Here is a 19,453-nt window from a genome sequence, read left to right on the forward strand (position 1 = left end):
GGCCACTCTTAGGGCTTTGGCCTGATAATTGCCTGATATATGTGAGATAGAAGATTATATATGCATCTGGAGATTAGTGGGAACAAAGCTCTAGACACCCTCTGTAATTTAAAAACTTAGAAAATCTGGATGCGGTATATTCTCTTCAATATCAGACAAGAATCAAGCCTTGCCCCCAAGTATAATGAAGATTTGATGTTGTGAAAAAAACAATAAGAAAAGAAAATAATTGTGGGGAGGAATTTTAATCAGAGTTGTTTTTCTTTGTGATAATACGGTTGCTTGAATTGCATGATGTCCTTTCCTTTGTCACTATGTAATATATGTTTGTTGACCATATATAAAATTTTCTCAGGTTGGAGAGTACTTCCAAATTTGATGAGAATGATGCATGAATTTAGAAATCCGCAAAACCAGAAGCCGCATGTGCTCCTAACATGGTAGGACCAGTCTCTACAATCCTCCTCAGCTTTCTCATTCTGTGAGTACTTGTATAAAAATTAAATAAAATAAAGAAAATATTTTGTTGTTACACGCAACAGAATATAAATGAGGACGGGGAAAACAGAAAGAGAAAATACCAAAGTTGTGATGGTTTTCCTTTTCATTAAGTTATTTCTTAGCTATTCAGTATAGGGATGTAAAAAAAATCGAAAAAATCGATCGAACTGATTGAACCGGATCGAACTGACTATATTTGGTCTATTTTTTAACAAGAATCGGTCTATGCGATTTTTAAATTTGATTTTTTTCGGTTTTCGGTTTGGTATCGATTTAAGCACCTTCTGCACCGATTTAAATCGAAACTGACCGTTTCAACATATATTGTATTTATAATATATATATATAATCTAATAATATAATGATATTAATAAGTATAATAAATTATTAACCTTAATTAATTAACCTTGTCATCTTGTAAACTCTTATTATATATAATATTAACTGTAACTTATTATTCTTGAAACCTTAGTATTTTTAAACTTTTTTTTGTTTTTATTTTTGTTAATTTAGGAATTAAAAAGTATGTATTAAATGGATGGATTAGATATGTTTGAAATGGTAAACAAATAACTAATTTAATATTTTTATATAGATTAATAATTATATTTAAAAGTGGCTCAAGTTTGAAAAATTCTAAACCAATTAAACTGCACGAAACCGAACCGTTTCAATTAGTTCGGTTCAGTACGGTTTGATAGGAGAAGCGGTCTGTATCAGTGTTTAAAATAATAAAACTGACATTATCAATTCGGTGTAATTTTTTACCTAAATACCGACCATACCAAACCAATTACATCCCTAATTTAGTATTACTAGAACATGATTTAGTATCGCTTACGATGTGTTTAAATCATTTATATAGTAAAAAAAATTACGAGTTAGACATGGTATGCTATGACTCACTTTTGTTTGGTTGTTATGAGGCAAATAACGACTCTTTTAATATATTTTGCAATTTTAAATTAGTCAGGGATATGACATGTAATACTTTTCCAATTGGCGCACATAGTAATAGTATATCAGCAATATGAGATCAGTTGGGAGTTGAACCTTGTTAATTTGGTTGATTTTAGGAAAATGTTTTTTGACCTTGAAGATCTCTTCTAATTTGATTAATAACGACAAGGTATGCTACATTTCATCTTTTGATTTGTTATAAATGCAACTATATAAGCCCAACTTCCTTGTCACGTCATTAATTATTGATGAAAATTTAAATTATAAATCTCTAATATTTTTGTTAATTTTATTGGCCAATGCCGCCCAATATTTGTTCAATCACTTGGAGTGAATGAATTCCAAAAGAAACTAGAGATAAGGAATTTCTCTTGTAAAATATGAACTGGATGGTGCTGTCCAAGTAGTGAGTCTCACTTTGATAATTTGATATGTTCATTTGGTAGATCTATTTGTGCATCACCTATGAAAATTATATTGACCGAATAACAATGGAGAGGTAATTTAAACATATTTGTGTTTGAAAAATTGGACAATTGGTATAAAATTTGAAATTATACCACCTATTTTTAAAGAAAGGCATGATGAAATCGGATAGCTGTACAATTATAGGATCACTGAATTTTATTTATTTATTTATTTATTTATTTATTCAACGGTTCAGATTATTAAAACGGGATCTGTGGTGGGTCTCCACGAGTCCAACAGCACGGTCCAGTCTAATTCCAAACTGGACAGAAGCCATACCCATAAAAATACTGGTCCATGTCACATAAAACTCTAGGATTTGAACTATCAGAGATATAATAATAATAATAATAATAAAACTTGTCTATAATCTATTTTTATCGGATATTAAGGAAACGCATATCCAATGTTGTGTAGATAGACAATCTTGAATAAAAGTGACATGTTTACATAATCTAGTGGAAAGAGCACTCTGTTGGATTACTAATTTTCAAAGTTAATTAATTATTATAATTTTTTTAGATAGAAAAGTTAATTAATTATGTGCAAGCATGGCAAACATGTAGGCATCATTCTCAGCCACACATGTGTTTTTTTGTGTTTTGTTTTACATTTATGTGTTGGTATTAATTTAACTCAAAAAAGGAGGTTATCATTCACAGTAAGGACAAGACTAGTGTACCTTTAATCCTAACTTTATATTGTCTATTCATGGGCTCTAATAAGGTTAAAAAACAAACATAAAAAAAATAAAAACTGAAATGACTTGTGAGTTTGAGTAGAAGTCACACGCGGCCCTTTAACTTTCAAACAAACAAGAGTAATCATCTCCGTGTGTTTTGTTGAATAACTTTTTCAAAAATAAGAATAAAATCTGAAAATTTTTTACTATGTACAATTCATTTATCATAAGAAAGTTATAAATTTTTGTGATGTATTTTGTAGTAAAAATTATAAATGATAAATCAATGGTTTGTACTTATAAAAGTTCAATAATGATAGAGGGCCCTAATTTCTGTGGCTCAAATGGCTCGAATTTGCCAAAACGACGTCGTTTTGAGTACAAAACAACATCAAAATTGCCAAAACGACGTCGTTTTGACAAATTTGAGCCATTTGAGCCACAGAAATTAGGACCCTCAAACATTTTCCATAAAAGTTTTAAACTATTATGGTTATGTTATGAATAAAGTGGTGTAAATATTACAAATCATTTGTAATAAAAAATGTTATGAACTATTTCGATGAGAGAAGTTACAATATTGTTATGAAATATTATGTTGTAATAAGATATATACGGCAATGTCTTTTTAAGAATGTTCACCGTAAAAACTCTCTAGAATCCAACAAATCTAGGCCAATAATATTTTATTTTCTATCTTGAATACATTTTTAACTATAAAATAATGTGAATTTCGAGAAATAAAAATTTCAAAAACATGATTTTACAAACCTAAAAAGATTTTAGTTTCTCTCAAATTGTCATCTCAACTTGAAAGAGCGTTTAGAAACCTAATTCTAAAAAAAAAAAAAAAAAGTATTGAAACAAAAAGTAAAAGGATTTAGAGATAGAAAATTCTGAATAATGATACATGAATAAAAAAATTCATACATTGTTTTTGTATAAAATTATATGACTCAATATTAACCTTTCATTTTAAAAAAAGCAACACTGATGAAGATGGTTTTTATTTACAAAAAAATATTTTCATATTATTCTTATAAAAATTTTGGTATCGATAAGATTTTCCTAAAAATTTTATATTTACTCACAAATGCATATGAATTCAGGTAAAAAAATTCTTAGGAATTCTTATTTAGGTATAGAATTGACAGCATGGCCGCATAGATTGACCCCTTGGTATAAATATTGGGTTTGATATGCAAAGTCGATGTTTACTTATTCAGATGCTTGCAATAGATTTCCCACTTCCCACTAGATTTGTTGATTTTCTTAGGTCATGAACCCGTAATTTAAGGCGCAAAACCGATGAATTGACAACAAAGATCTTTCCAATTGAAAACTTATTAGCCCATTTAGATGCATTGCTTACGTGATATTTTTTTGATAAATAAAAAATAGTAAAATTACATTTGTGATATTGTTTGTCTTTTGATTGCATATTAAAATTGGGTCAATATTATTTTGCTTGTAAAAGAAATTTGACACCTGAAATTACTATGCAATTATTCATTCTATGAGCAACTCCAACCGTTATTATTCAATGGTGATATTGTTAAAATTTGGTGTGATTGGCACCAAATACACACTTTAGCAATGTGATTGTGCCAAATTTAGTATGATAGGAGGATCGTGTCAAATTTTTACACAATTAATGATTGACTATTAACTTCTTTAAATTTACTATGTTGCTTTAAAAAATGTAATATCTTCCCTTTTTTATATAATTTATAAATTAATATTGATTATACTTCTAATAAAAAAAATACTAATCGTCAAATTTAAATAATTTTATTTCAAAATATAATTTGAAGTCCTTCCATCATAAAATATTAGGCATAAAATTGTATTTAATTAGTTGATGTAAATTTGAATTAAGCTAATGAATTTGAAGATTTTAAATTTGAATTTAAAACATTATAAATACTTATAATTAGTCCTATGTGAACGGATCATATGATAGATATTGAATCATGCTAAAAACAATTGGCGCACATTGTTAAGGTAAATCCCTTAGGGCAATGATTGAGAGCTCTAGGTATAGAGCTCTAAATGGAGCTCTATACATGTGGCATTGAAAAAAAAAAAAAAAAAAAAAAGTCAAAACATCACATTAATGGGTGAACCCTATTGGAACAATTAGTCTTGAATTCTTTAGTTGGAGGTTTTCGGGTTTTCAAAACTTGGCAATGATCTTGTCTATGAAGAATAGAAATTTCGTGTTTTAAGTCGCGTTACTTGGTCGCTTACCTAAAGACAATATTTGCATCCACCAAAAGGTGTGCGGGGTTACAGCAAATTCGCCTCCAGGATACAATGAATACTAATCTAAAGATCAAGTCTATCGGCATCTGCACTGACGACAGTAGATCAGAATACTCTTGATATAATCAACAAAACCAAGACACTGATAATCAAGTCTGCAGAATTTGATTATCAATAAGAAAAGCTGAAACTTGCTTAAGAAACTCTTGATCAAAAATTCTAAATCAAGAGGAAGAGAGAGAGAGAGAGAGAGAGAATTGCATCAATGCTTTCTGAATTTTTTGGATGGATTGAAATGACTGATTTCGTAGCCTATTTATAGGCCTTGATGCATCTGATCGAATGGTCATGTCCCTTGATCTCATCCAATCAAATCTGATCGTTGGATCGACGATCTATGGTGCAGATCATTCTCACACCGAATAGATGCCTTAACTGATCATACTTGATCACAATCGGGTGTCATCTCATCCTTACGATCATGCGCATCTCCAATCAACGACTATAATCAAACCGCTCCAAATCGGACGCACAACTGTTCGATCGGTTGATTGACTCATTGCCAACGGATGCCACATCACTACCACGTGGAGCTGATTGTATTCCACGTCGTTGGATCCACGTCATCGCTCCAACTTGTCCGATGTAAATAGAAAAGCGCCCTCATGGCGCCTTGTGCCGATGCATCCGTGCTAAGTACAAAGTGTGTCATCAAACGCAACACAACCTACTGTCCACTCCACACGCACACATGTGTGCATGTGCGGATGATGCAAAGCACCATCCTTGCGACGTGAGTGCATGCACAGCATCTATCCCATAATTCCATATTCAAAGGAGTATTCCATGTAGCACTTTATTAAGTGCTCCATGTTTTGCTTTCTTTCCAATGTGGGACAAAGTCCCCAAACTTGTTTCAAGCTTTCCAAAGAAAAATAAGAAATGTTTTGAAAACACCCAAAAATTAAACTATAAATTTTGAAAACAATTTTGAAAATTCTTTAGCATTCCCCCACCATTTTCAAAATACCAAATAATGACTCTTGGTTCACTTGGCAGCCTTATGCATAGGTGAAGATATCTTATGATTTGAATTATTCACTTAGTGAAGACACCTCAAAATTAGTCAAGATGGCATAGCAGACTTCTCTTTGAACTAGCGATCTTATACGACTAACCGGACATATCTCACGTACAGTACAGGTTACCTCAAGTATTCAAACAAACCGACACATGGATTGGCCTTGTATCTATATCTTGTTTCATGAGCCCTCTAAAGTCAAGCCCTTGGACTCATAGGAAGCAGCACCACCTCCTACACTCACATAGGTAAGCTTATTGAGAGTACCGCTATAATTTACAGTACCCTAACAACCCAGTTGTAAGCCTATTAAAAGTTTGCTAACTCGTCCTTTTCTTTTCACATTACAAGTACCAAGCACTTCGACCTTGGGATAAAAATGAAATAAAACTAAGTGCTTGCAATCACGACATATGGTGTACTTAGGCTTATTGAACTCAAGACTTGATATTTCTTCAAGTGTTGAGTCGAGTTTCCACGAGGAGTGATTATGTTAAGTGGGTTTAAGATCCATCCCCTTTGATGTTTTCCACACCAAACCCCTTGCAAGTCCCTTTGTTAAGGGGTCAGCCAAGTTTTCACTTGACTTTACATAACTAATGGTAATCACACCTTCTGTGATTAACTGCCTGGCACAGCTATGTCTCAGTCCTATATGCCTGGACTTTCTATTATAGACATGGCTATAGGCCCGTGATAAAGTTGTTTCATTATCGCAATGCAAAGATATTAGTGGCATAGGTTTTGGCCATATCTTAATTTTTAACAAGAGATTCCTTAGCCACTCAACCTCTGTGCTACAAGAAGCCAATGCTACAAACGCTGACACCATGGTTGAGTTTGTTATGCATGTTTGCTTCTTAGAACCCCAAGAGATAGCTCCTCCTCCAAGAGTAAAAATCCAACCACTCGTGGACGAGTGATCTTCACAGTCAGTTATCCAACTAGCATCCGTGAATCCTTCCAGCACTGTTGGATAGCCATTACATACTATTCCATAATCTATTGTTTTTCTCAAGTACCTAAGTATTCGATTAACAACATGCCAATGCACACCACTAGGATTACTAGTGTATCTACTAAGTTTTCCAACTACAAATGCAATATCAGGTCTAGTGCAAGTCATGGCATACATCAGGCTACCTATCACTCTTGAGTATTCTAACTGATTAACAGCTCTTCCAGTATTAGGATACAATTTCAAATTTGAATCAAATGGTGTAGACATAGGTATACAATATATTGATTAAATTTCTTAAGAATTTTCTCAATATAATGCGATTGGGTAATAACCAAATTATTGGCCTTGTTTGGTTTGTTTTCCAGAAAAAAGTTTGGGAAAAAATTTCTACAAACAAATTTTTGAAGAATAATTAAACTAAACAAATTTTTTCAAAAAAAATCTCAAAATTTTATTTGGTTACTTACTTTCTAAAATCACTCTCTCTCTCATACACATCAAATCAATCACTTTTTTTAAAACTCTCTCCCCAAAATAATTTTCCAAAACCATTTCTGAAAAAAGGCAAACCAAATAAGTTTTTTGTACTTTTTATCTCAAAAACTACTCTACAAACACAAACCAAACACACACATTGTCTTCTCGTTTGATCTTAATACCTAGAATTATATCAGCTAAGCCCATGTCTTTCATACTAAAGCTAGACGACAAGAAACTTTTAGTACTTTTAATGACATCATTGTTAGTACCAAAAATAAGTATGTCATCTACATATAGATATATGATTACACCTCTATTGCTAGTAAACTTACCGTACACACACTTATCAGATTCATGTATCTTAAAACCATTTAACACCACTGCATTGTCAAATTTCTCATGCCACTATTTTGGAGCTTGTTTCAGTCCATATAGTGACATCACGAGTTTACACAGTTTGCGTTCTTGACCCTGTACAAAAAATCCTTCTGATTGTTGCATGTAGATTTCTTCATCTAACTCTCCATTTAAGAAAGCGGTCTTAACATCTATTTGATGGATTTCAAGCTTGTGAATTGAAGCTAAGGCAATCAACACTCAAATGGTGGCGATTCTGGCCACCAGAGCATATGTATCAAAATAATTGATACCCTTCTCTTGAGTAAAACCCTTAACAACTAATCTTGCTTTTGTCATGACCCAAACCCGCCCCTATAAGTTTAGCATCGTAACCGGCCAATAATCCTTGGATTACCGAAGGCGTCTGAACTGATTAACAAAATTAAGGGGCTAGCGGAAGCAAATACATAAATATAGTTGTCCAATGAGCTGTGCTGACTTATATGCAACAGAATATTTAAAACTTTATATACGTATCCAAAAGTCATTCATACATTATACCCACACACATAAAAGTATCTTAAGTACAGAAACAAAACAAACAAGTTTCATATAGGGAAACAACCGGAACTTTAACACATGAAACACTTCGAGAACCTCCACGTGAAGTGCAATGGTTGGCTGACAACAGGACACAGCTCCAGACAAAGCCTTCAGGCTCGATCTCCAGAATGCCCACCTATATATATATATATATATATATACACACAGTAAGCTAAAACCCAGTGAATAACATCAATGTAAAGGGGTTAGTGAACGAAATCTGAACATGTCATAAGCATAAAACTGATCATAGCATAAACATTCTTGTATCTGAACATAATAATGGTACATCCCATAGAACACATCACCTAACGTCTTCCGACTAGAGTAATCGGTTCCGGATACCGATTAAACACATATCATCACAATGAAGTAGTTAACGAGATCTCGTAATCACATATATGTCATGGACCCGCATTAACATGTCGTCCCCCATGACTTGGGACTATCTATGGATGCCATAATAGATTTCAAACATAGGACATTCGTTCACATAAATAATCATTTCAGAAATCATAACTTGTCATATCTCGTTTGGAACATAATTCATATCAACATATCTTTACAGGAATGTTACTCACAGTGGTTTCCTGTAAACGGTCAATCAATCTTCGAGACATTGACTTGCAAACACAAAAGTACATAACACTAACATATCTTAACATTACGCATTCATGTGGCCATCACGGCTTAGCTTTCGCTACATAAGTTTCTTGTTCTTTCTTATCACATTGCTTAAAACACACTTGTAATTTCTTAACTTAATACATTCCTTTCTTAGAGTGTTTCTAATCCATAACCTCATTACTATGGCTTAATTAAGGCTTAGGAATGCCTAAGATGCCATGAGGATGCCAAAACATGAATTGAAACACTTGGTAAATTTTCTGGAAATAAGGTCCCCGCTCGAGCGTAGCTTTCCTCGCTCGAGCGGACATGCAAACATGAGAGGGGTCGCTTGAGCGAGACTTCCTTCGCTCAAGCGGTGTGCAAACTTGGAAGAAGTACTGGTTGGTCTCAATCTATGCTCGAGCCACCATTCCCACACTCGAGCGGGTCAATAATATACAAAGGGTTCGCTCGAGCGTGACTTTGGTCGCTCGAGGGGAGCGCTCATGCCTGCAAAAAAAAATACTGAGAGCTCGCATTCTCCGCTCGAGCGTAGAATTCCTCGCTCGAGCGGACTGCGAAATTCTGGGTTTCCAAAAACAGAGTTTCGAGCTTCAAATGAAATTTCAATGGCTACACTCATGCATAGCTTGATCAAAACACTTGAAAAGCCTTTCTAAAACACAAATACATGATCATTCTCAAACGCTTAGCTCAAAACTCATGGATTTAGCAAATTTGAGTTCAAAAGCTCATGCATGAAAGATTTTCCAAACTATTTTCTTGATTTCTTCAAAACATGCAAATGGTGATCAACAACTCATGAATTCTGAAACCATGGACATGATTAAAGCTCACATGCATGCAAGGACTTTAAAACTCGAACTCAAAATGATAAAATCAAAGATGATCTACCATGAATACACATGAAGGTAATCTACATGTTCAAAGACCCATTTCTTGCACTCTCTTGAAAGTAGCTTAAAGCTTGATAAAATCATGCTACATGGAGGAATAGCTACAAAAATTAGACATAGAATCCTTACCCAAGGCCTTAATTTTAGAAATGTGAGATGAATTTCCTAGTTTTCTTCTTCTTCTTTTAACTTTTGAGCTCTCACTCACTAAAGCCAAACTCTCTCTCTCTCTCTCTAGCTTGAACTCTCAACTTAGTGAAGTATAATGAGCCAAAGAATGTTGCCTACATTCTCTCATATCTCATCAGAAACTACACAACACACACTCTCACATTTGAACACAACACGTGCACACACATGCATTATTCCAACACACCCACAAGAGTTTTAATCCTCTACCTTCTATATCACCAAATGCCTCAACACATTATACACTCAATCACATCTTGGATCATGGATAGGATTAGATTAGCTACCAATCATGCATCATTTAAATCAAACACAAGTAACCTTAATTAGTCAAGGTTAGCACAAAATTCAGTTATTCAAAAATAGTTGCAATTAAGGCTTAATTTAATCACATGCGATTTTACTAAACTGAATCAATTTTTTTTAATTAAAACTGCCAAATGATTCTATAAATTCCAAATGACACATCCATGTAATCAATTCAGGTTTCGGACACCGGTAAGGCTTTCTATTTTCAAATTACTACAGAATTCACAACAGATAGAAAATCAAATAGCATGCAAAATTACACAATTAATATATAATTATTTTAATCACTTGATTAGTGCCCTTAATCACGGATTAGCAATTAATCATGGATCGGGGTTGTTACAGCTTTGAACTTGTCAATTATGCCATCAACTTTCATTTTCCTTTTAAAAATCCATTTACAACCAATTGGTTTGGATCCATGCGGCAAATCAACAAGTATCTAGATATTGTTACCCATGATAGAATCCATTTCATCGTTTATTATTTCTTTCTAGAAAATAACATCTTAAGACAACATAGCCTCCTCAAGGTTAATGGATCTGAATCCATATTCAAAGAAATCATTGTTGTTGTTTGGGAAGTGGGTTGGCTTTTTAGCTTTTTGACTTTTTTGGCTATTTTAGTCTGGGGCTAAAAAGCCTAGTTTCGGAAGGACTTTTGGCTTTTTTGACTTTTTTGTGAGAGAAAGAATATAATAATTATAGGTTGGATGTGTTATTTTGTCTTATTGGGCTAAAAAGCCTATTTTGTTTTTTCTGGCTATTTTAGCCAAAACAACCCTAAAAGCCTCTTCCCAAACAGAGGTTGTTTGCTTAGGCTTGGTTTGACATAACAAAAAAACTCAAAAAGTCACTATCCTATTTAAGTCACATCATCTTATTTAAGTCACATCACCTCTCTATCACATCACTTCAAATCCAACCTATACTCAACCCATATTTTATAAAAATTCAAAAAATGCACTCATTTAGGACACCCCAAACAACCCCTTACAATAAGTTTTCCTAATTCCTTCTACAAGGTAAATAATGAAATCAAGGCCAAATGACTTTTCAGTCCTAGCCTTCTTACTCCTTCTTAGCTCAATAGGTTCATTAGGTTCATTAGGCTCAATGGGTTCATGTCATTCACTTTCCTTTGTAGACATCAAATGAGTTGATTCATTTCTTTGATTAGAATCCAACCTTGGAATGATTGTGAAACGATTCTTATAAAATACCACATCACGTGATTCAATGATGGTATTTGTTTCCACTGAATCATTAGGCTCCACTACCAAAAACCAGCATGCTTTGTTATGTATAGCATAGCCAAAGAATATGCATTCAATTCCTTTTTCACCTAATTTTTTCCTTTTAGATTCAAGTAATCTGACTATTGCTCTACAGCCCCACATTTTTAAGTAACCTAGATTAGGTTTCTTGTTTTTCTAAAGTTCATAAGAAGTAACATTTTTTCCCTTGAGATGAATTCTATTGAGTATGTAACAAGCAGTGAATAAGGCTTCACCCCAAAAACTAGAACTTAAACTAGGGTAAGAAAGCATAGCATTAATCATTTCTGTTAATGTCATATTCTTTCTTTCAGCTACTCCATTTTATTGCGGTATGTAAGGTGCAGACTTCTCATGAATAATACCAACATTTTCACAATATTCTGGAAAATGGTATTCACCGCCTCTATCAAACCTGAGTCTCTTTATTTTGACATTACACTAATCTTCTACTTCTGTCTTAACAATCTTGAATTTATCAAGCACCTCTTCTTTTGAATGCAAAAGATAGATATGATAGTACTTAGAAAAACCATCAATAAATGTTACAAAATATTACTTACCACCTTTAGTTGGGGTACTATGCATATCACATACATCACTATGCATAAATTCAAGCAAATATGTGATTTTATCTACTTTAAGAAATGGAATGCGAGTAATTTTAGATTGCACACAAAATTTGCATTTTTCAAACATATCAATGTCATACTTAGGAATTAAATCTAAATTAACCACATCATGCATTTTCCTAGCATTAACATGACATAAAAGAGCGTACCAGAAAGAAAGAAAATCAACAATATAAGCAAAAACAAGCGTATTATGGATAACGTTAAGCTTGAACGTTCCCTAATACATGTAGCCCTTCCCAACAAAAATCTCACCCTTAGACGGAACAAATTTGTCCGATTCAAATACTAAATTGAACCATGCTTATTAAGTAAACTTCCAAATACAAGATTTTTCCTGACATCAGGTACATGATAAACATCATTAAAACTTAAGACTTTTTTATATGTTAACTCTAGATCCACCGTCCCTTTGCCTTTGATAGCAACAATTGAAGAGTTGCCCATGTAGAGAACTGTTCCATCACTCACTTGTTCATAAGTAGTGAAACGGCTCTTGTCGTTGCAAACATGCCTTGTTGCTCCTAAGTCAATCCACCAGTCACCAGCATTTTCAAGCATGTTCACCTCAAATACAACAGCCACGAACTTGTTCTTAGCATTTGATGCTTTTAGTTTCTTCTTGTATGATCGACATTCATTTCTAAAGTCCCTGGCTTGCCATAGTGCCAGCAAGTGCTTTTCGGTTTCTTAGCATCTTTCTCAGGTTGGGGGTTGCATTTATGCTTCCTTTTGTTAAATCTATTGTCATCATCTACCATGTGAATCTTGGAAGTCTGCGTCAATTAGTTTTCTTTACTTTCAAGAAGTCTTGACTCTTCCTCAACTTAGAGGTGTTAATTCAATTCCTCTAAAGTTAAATCTTCTTTTTTGTGTTTCAGAGTTTTCTTAAAATCCTTCCAAGAAGATGGCAGTTTCTCTATTATAGATAAAACTACAATAGATTCATTGATGTTCATATTCTTTTGTCAAAACTGACTCAAAATATGTTGGATCTCATGGAATTGTTCCATAATGAGCTTTGTATCATAGTAAAACGCATAAGATTACTAACAAGAAATTTCTTACTAGTGGCATCCTCGGAAAGGTACTTTGGCTGTAATATGTCCCAAAGTTGCTTTACCATTTTCAGATGTTGATATACATCAAACAGAGAGTCTAACAGCGCATTCAGAATGTGTCCTTGGCAAATGTAGTTGTCATTCTCCTATTTGGCTCTAGTACGGGTTTGCTCCAAAGTCTCGTCTTCTTGATCCGCCGAATAAAGGGTAATCAGCACATAGACCACTTTGAAAGTAGTGAGCAAAAAGTGCATCTTCTTTTACCAGCGTCGGAAATTTCCTCTATCAAATCGATTAAATCTCATGAAATCTTGAGTCATTTTCTGAATAACTATCACCATATCTAAATATTGTCTTTAGATTGTTGGAACAATTTGTCTTGAATTCTTCAATTGGTGGTCTTTGGGTCTTTAAAACTTTGCGATAATCTTGTCTATGAAGAACAGAAATTTGGTGCTTCAAGTCGCATTACTTAGTCGCTTTCCTAAATATAATATTTGCACCCATCAAAAAGTTCGCCTCCAGGATACAATAAAGCCTGATCTAAATATCAAGTCTACCAGCGTCTGCATTGATGACAATAAATCATAATACTCTTGATACAATCAAGAAAACCAAGGCACTGATAATCAAGTTTACAGAATTTGATTACCAATAAGAAAAGCAGAAACTTACTTAAAAAACTCTTGATCAAAAATTCTAAATCAAAAGTGAGGGAAGGGGAGAGAGAGAGAGAATTGCAAGAATGTTTTCTAAATTTTTTTGAATGGATTGAAATGGTTGATTTTGCAGTCTATCTATAAGTCTTGATACATCTGATCAAATGGTCATGTCCCTTAATCGCATTTGATCAGATCTGACCATTGGATCGACGATCTATGGTGCAGATCATTCTCACACCAAATAGATGCCTAGACTAATCATACCTGATCACAATCAGGTGCCATCTCATCCGTATGATCACACACATCTCTAATCAACAACTATGCTCTAACCGCTCCAAATCGAACATGCAACCGTTCGATTAATTGATTGACTCATTGCCAACAGACGCCACATCACTGCCACGTGGAGCTAACTGTATTCCACGTCACCCATGTCATCACTCCAACCTGTCCAATGCAAATAGGAAAGCACCCTCATGGCGCCATCAAATGCCACTGCCTACGCCATGTAGGCACGCATGTGCGAAAGGTGTGAGTGCATGCACACTAGCATCCATCCCATAATTTCATATTTAAAGGAATATTCCATGTAGCACTTTATTAAGTGCTCCATGTTTTGCTCTTTTTTCAATATAGGACAAAGTTCCCAAGCTTATTTCAAGTTTTCGAAAGAAAAAAAAACAAGAAAGGTTTTGAAACACCCTAAAATGAAACTATAAATTTTGAAAACCATTTTAAAAATTCCCCAACAAACCCCACCCATTAGAGTTTCATTAGAACTCTTATTTTAGAGCTCTCAAATATTTTTGATCTTTTATTCATCAAATAAATAAATAAAGCTGTTAAAATATGATATTTTGACGTTGTAAGGTATTAAAATATGATATTAGCACGATTAAAATAATACTATAATATTTTCTGTTATATATTAATATTGTATTAGAGATAAATATAAATTGTGAGACTCATTAAATGATTTACTAAAAATGGTATAAAAATAAAAATAAAAATAAAAAATATGATAAGAATAGCCAGTATATCGGATTATATGAGGTGTTCGGACCAATCCAAAGAGTCTAGGCCAGCCCCCAACAAGTTTAACGGGAGTCATCCATCTGTGTGAGTCATCATTGCTCAACACGAAAGCGACGCATCACGTTTTGATGTCTGCCAGTCTTTGCCTGCATAGAAAGAGACCCTTTTTTATCTGATTATTAATTTATTTTTTCATGATCAGATATTCAGTTTAATTTTGGCGCATCTCAATTAATTTCACGATTCACGTAAAACGTCTATCCCATATACATTTGGCGAATCTCGGCCAACACTCACAAGTATAATCCCAAGAAATTGATGAATACCCAATAAAAATTAAATCTGAAATTTAAAAAGGACACATTTAGATCCCAAACTACATCCAGGATGTTTTATCATTAATCTTGGATTTCATTTTAGAAATACAGAGTTTCCAATCACGTCCACATCTTCCATTTCGGTGGAAAATAAATTAATATTCACCCAAAAAAAATCAAAAAAAAAAACAAATAAATAAATGAACTCAACGATAAAGAAATTAAAGTGCACCAAAAAAAATAATTTATTAGTTGCACCAATAGAATGGCCACTAAAAGGTCAAAAGTAAAATGCTTTTGAAAATTACTATGCAAAAATTTCCTGTCCTAATATATATATATATATATATATTTGGTGCAACTAATAATCTTCTTTCTATTAAAGCTTGGAAAAGGTTTTATCATTGTAGGTTTGTTTTCAATATCAGTGTCGACTAGTTTACAAAATTAAAGGGCTCTTCTTTAGATATTTAATTTGATTAAAAAGAAAATATTAATTATCTAAAAACTAAGAGATGAGTATTTTTAGTTTTTTTTTTCTGATTATTAACTTTTAACTTATAATAAATTATACCAAATGATGTCGAAATTATTGTTAAATGAACTTTCTTAGTTGCAAAACCGAATTCCGCAAAGAAATTGATGTTAGAAAAAGTTTCGTTCACATCTTTTATAATATTACACTTGCATACCCCATATTCAAAGTGACCGAGAGCGACATTGGCCCTGTTTAGTTTTTCAACTTAAAAGTTGATAATCAGAAAACAAAAATTAAAAGTATCTCTATCTCAGCTTTCAAATAATCAGCTTTCTTTAGCTTATTTAAACTATTTCTGCCTAATAAGTTATAAGCAGAAACTGCACCAAACAGTTTGACACAAACTCTCAAATCAAAATAAGTTATAATCACCCCCAAAACCTATAACAAACAGTCCTATTGTGTACACAAAAATAATTAAGTAGTAAATTTTATTCTACTCAAAAACTGACAATAAACGTTAGTTTAAAAAGCAGCTGTGGATGTGTAAGTCAGGGAGAACTTCTGGAAAAGAGTATCATCCTAGTCAAAAGCATAAATTTCAAAGGCTACATTGCACTCAACCTGGTTCAAATCTTGGAATATAGGGGTTAAAGGCCAATTTAGTCAATGTCCACACCCACAATTACATCCTATTTTGGTGTGAACTTAGACCCAAATTTTCATTAGTTCATGCTGTTACACAATAATTTGAGTAGTATTTCAACTTTGCTACAGAACCTTCTGTATCTTTCTCTCACACTCTCTCTGACTTCATTGTTTCTTTAAATTAAAAAATAATAATAATAATACGATATGTATATATATATATACAAAATTCAGCATTTCACGGCCATTAATTTAGATGGGTTGCCCTCTTACCTAATGTCCTCTTCTTTATTTTCTTTTTAAATTGAGCTCTTATCCTTTGCCATTTAACCCCAATGGAAGCATTGTATTACTGTTATCAAGTTTATATATATATATATATATATAATCTACGGATAAGATATATTGACTCATTTTTGTATGGTAGTGATGAAAAAAAAGATGACTCACTTAATATATGTTGAGATTTCTTAAAAAAGATTACGTAAATAATATGATATAATATATATTAAATTATGATAAATTTTCTTTATTAAAAGGAGTAAACATATATGAGTGACAAAATGTTCATCATGTAACTCCAAACTTCCAACAGTTTAGTAATAATGAAAAAATAGAAAATAAATAAATTGACATTATAGAAAATTAAATGTAGTATTTAGTGGCAGTTGCACACGAATGTTGCAAAAATCTAATGTTACTAATTATAAGGTGATTGAAAACAGATTGAGAGGTGCATGTGGAAAGTCGGACCCACGGAGTTAACGGTTGGTAGCCCAACCAAGGCCATTGCATGTGCCAATTTGATTTCCTCCTTTATCTACTTTGAATTCTCTCTCTATCTCTCTCTCTCTCTCTCTCTCTCTCTCTCTCTCTCTCAGTTCTCTTATAAATAGCCATCATCTTCACCTCTCTCAGCTCAAGCCTCAGACAAAACCACCACCTTATACACTTTTGGTGAAGAAAAGTGTGCAAGTAGTCTTCAAAAACATCCAATGGCCACTAAGCAATTCTCTTTTGGAACACTAGTTCTTTTCATTTTGGTGATCAACCTACACTTAGAAGGCACTACCGCGGATAATGGAGGTTGGCAGAGCGCTCATGCCACCTTTTATGGCGGCGGTGATGCCTCCGGGACAATGGGTATGTCCAAGCTTGTACATACTTCTTTAGTTGCATCTCTACCTTCTCAATATCTAAATTTAGCTCAATTATACGTTATGTTACACTATAATTCTCAATTTTTTAGTTATTCTACTTTAATCTCAAAAGTTTATGATTTGTTACATTTCAGTCACTAATGTCAGCGAGAAGGGATATTCTTAAAATTTTATACGAAAACTCAATATAATCAAAATGACTAAATACGTACAAATATGCATTTTTATTTCATTTTAGTCTTTAAAATATTCACTTTCTTGCATTTTTTTACCACTAATATTTTAATTTTATTATTTTCAGTGAAATTACATAAATACCCATTCTCTCGTGATTTTGAACAGTATTAATATCATCAAGGAGTAAAATATAATATATCACATATTTTAAAGAAGAAAATGGAACAATTAAACGATACATACTTTGGGACCATTTGTGTAATTGACCGTCATAATTTTCTTTATTTTCCAATAGACGGACTTGGTCTTATATATGTGGGTTTTGGGGGGGTTTTGCAGGAGGAGCTTGTGGGTATGGAAATTTATACAGTCAAGGGTATGGAACAAGTACTGCAGCACTAAGCACAGCCTTGTTCAACAATGGGTTGAGCTGCGGGGCTTGCTACGAGATGCGATGCAACGACGACCCCAAATGGTGCCTCCCTGCCACCATCACCGTCACCGCTACAAACTTTTGCCCACCTAACAACGCTCTGCCTAACGACAATGGTGGCTGGTGCAACCCTCCCCTCCAACACTTCGATTTGGCCGAGCCTGCTTTCTTGCAAATTGCTCAATACCGTGCTGGAATCGTGCCCATTGCCTTTCGCAGGTATAAAATTACAATAAAAATGTTACTTCCAAAATATTTATATAGAAAAAATGTGATTTTTGTAATTATAATTTAAGCCATATTAAAAATATTTGATTGATGAGATGAGAGTTGTGTTGGTTTGTAACAGGGTGCCTTGTGTGAAGAAAGGAGGAATTAGATTCACCGTCAATGGCCACTCTTACTTCAACTTGGTTTTGATCACCAACGTCGCAGGTGCAGGGGATGTTCATGCAGTGTCAATCAAGGGGTCCAGGACAGGGTGGCAAGCCATGTCAAGAAACTGGGGTCAGAACTGGCAGAGCAACTCTTACCTCAATGGCCAAAGCCTGTCTTTTCAAGTGACTGCCAGTGACGGTAGAACTGTGACAAGCTACAACGTGGTGCCTGCTAATTGGCAATTCGGCCAGACTTTCCAAGGCGGTCAATTCTAGATTGCTATTGATACATATTTTTTTCAAAGTATATTTTTCATGAGCTTTTTTACATGTGTAAGAAGGGGATTGGCAAGCTGTGGTGGCTAAGTAAAAGAACCCGCGAGACCTTTCATATTGATTGTAACTTTCAGAGTTATAATATAAATATATAATAATTTGTGTCCTACCACTCTCATCTTTCCTTCTTTTTGTTTTTAACCTTGGGTCTACCCTACTGTTTTATTCTAGATTTGAAAATGTTTCAATTGTCACAAACATTTGCATGGATACAGACAGACAATAGGGTCAATTACTACAATTTTACAAAAATAAGTCCCATTATACAAGAGTTTATGGCTACTTTCTGCTTTTTGCAATGACCCTCTAATTTATACTAGTTCAAAAATCAAAATAAGGTAAATAAGTCAATTCAAAATGTCACCAAAAACAAAAAAAAAAACGCCCCTCGTTTTTAAATACATACTTTCATTATGATTTTCCAAACAGAACAATCGAAAAATAACTAACATGACTTGTTTTGGAAAGTAGGAAAAAAATCAATTTATTGACTT

The 19,453-nt window shown here is 33.5% G+C and overlaps 1 protein-coding gene across 1 annotated transcript; it reads left to right on the forward strand.

Moving 5' to 3' along the window:
* Window positions 1–16,716: 16,716 nt before the first annotated feature.
* On the forward strand, window positions 16,717–19,071 carry LOC114301589 (expansin-A8). The gene is made up of 3 exons (XM_028246539.2): window positions 16,717–17,619; window positions 18,153–18,465; window positions 18,596–19,071. Exons 1-3 carry the CDS (start codon window positions 17,472–17,474, stop codon window positions 18,897–18,899), a joined length of 765 nt encoding a protein of 254 aa, XP_028102340.1. The 5' UTR covers window positions 16,717–17,471; the 3' UTR covers window positions 18,900–19,071.
* Window positions 19,072–19,453: the final 382 nt, after the last annotated feature.

Source organism: Camellia sinensis, chromosome 14 (genome assembly GCF_055761805.1).
Source record: "Camellia sinensis isolate YWXY chromosome 14, ASM5576180v1, whole genome shotgun sequence".
Taxonomy (NCBI): Eukaryota; Viridiplantae; Streptophyta; class Magnoliopsida; order Ericales; family Theaceae; genus Camellia; species Camellia sinensis.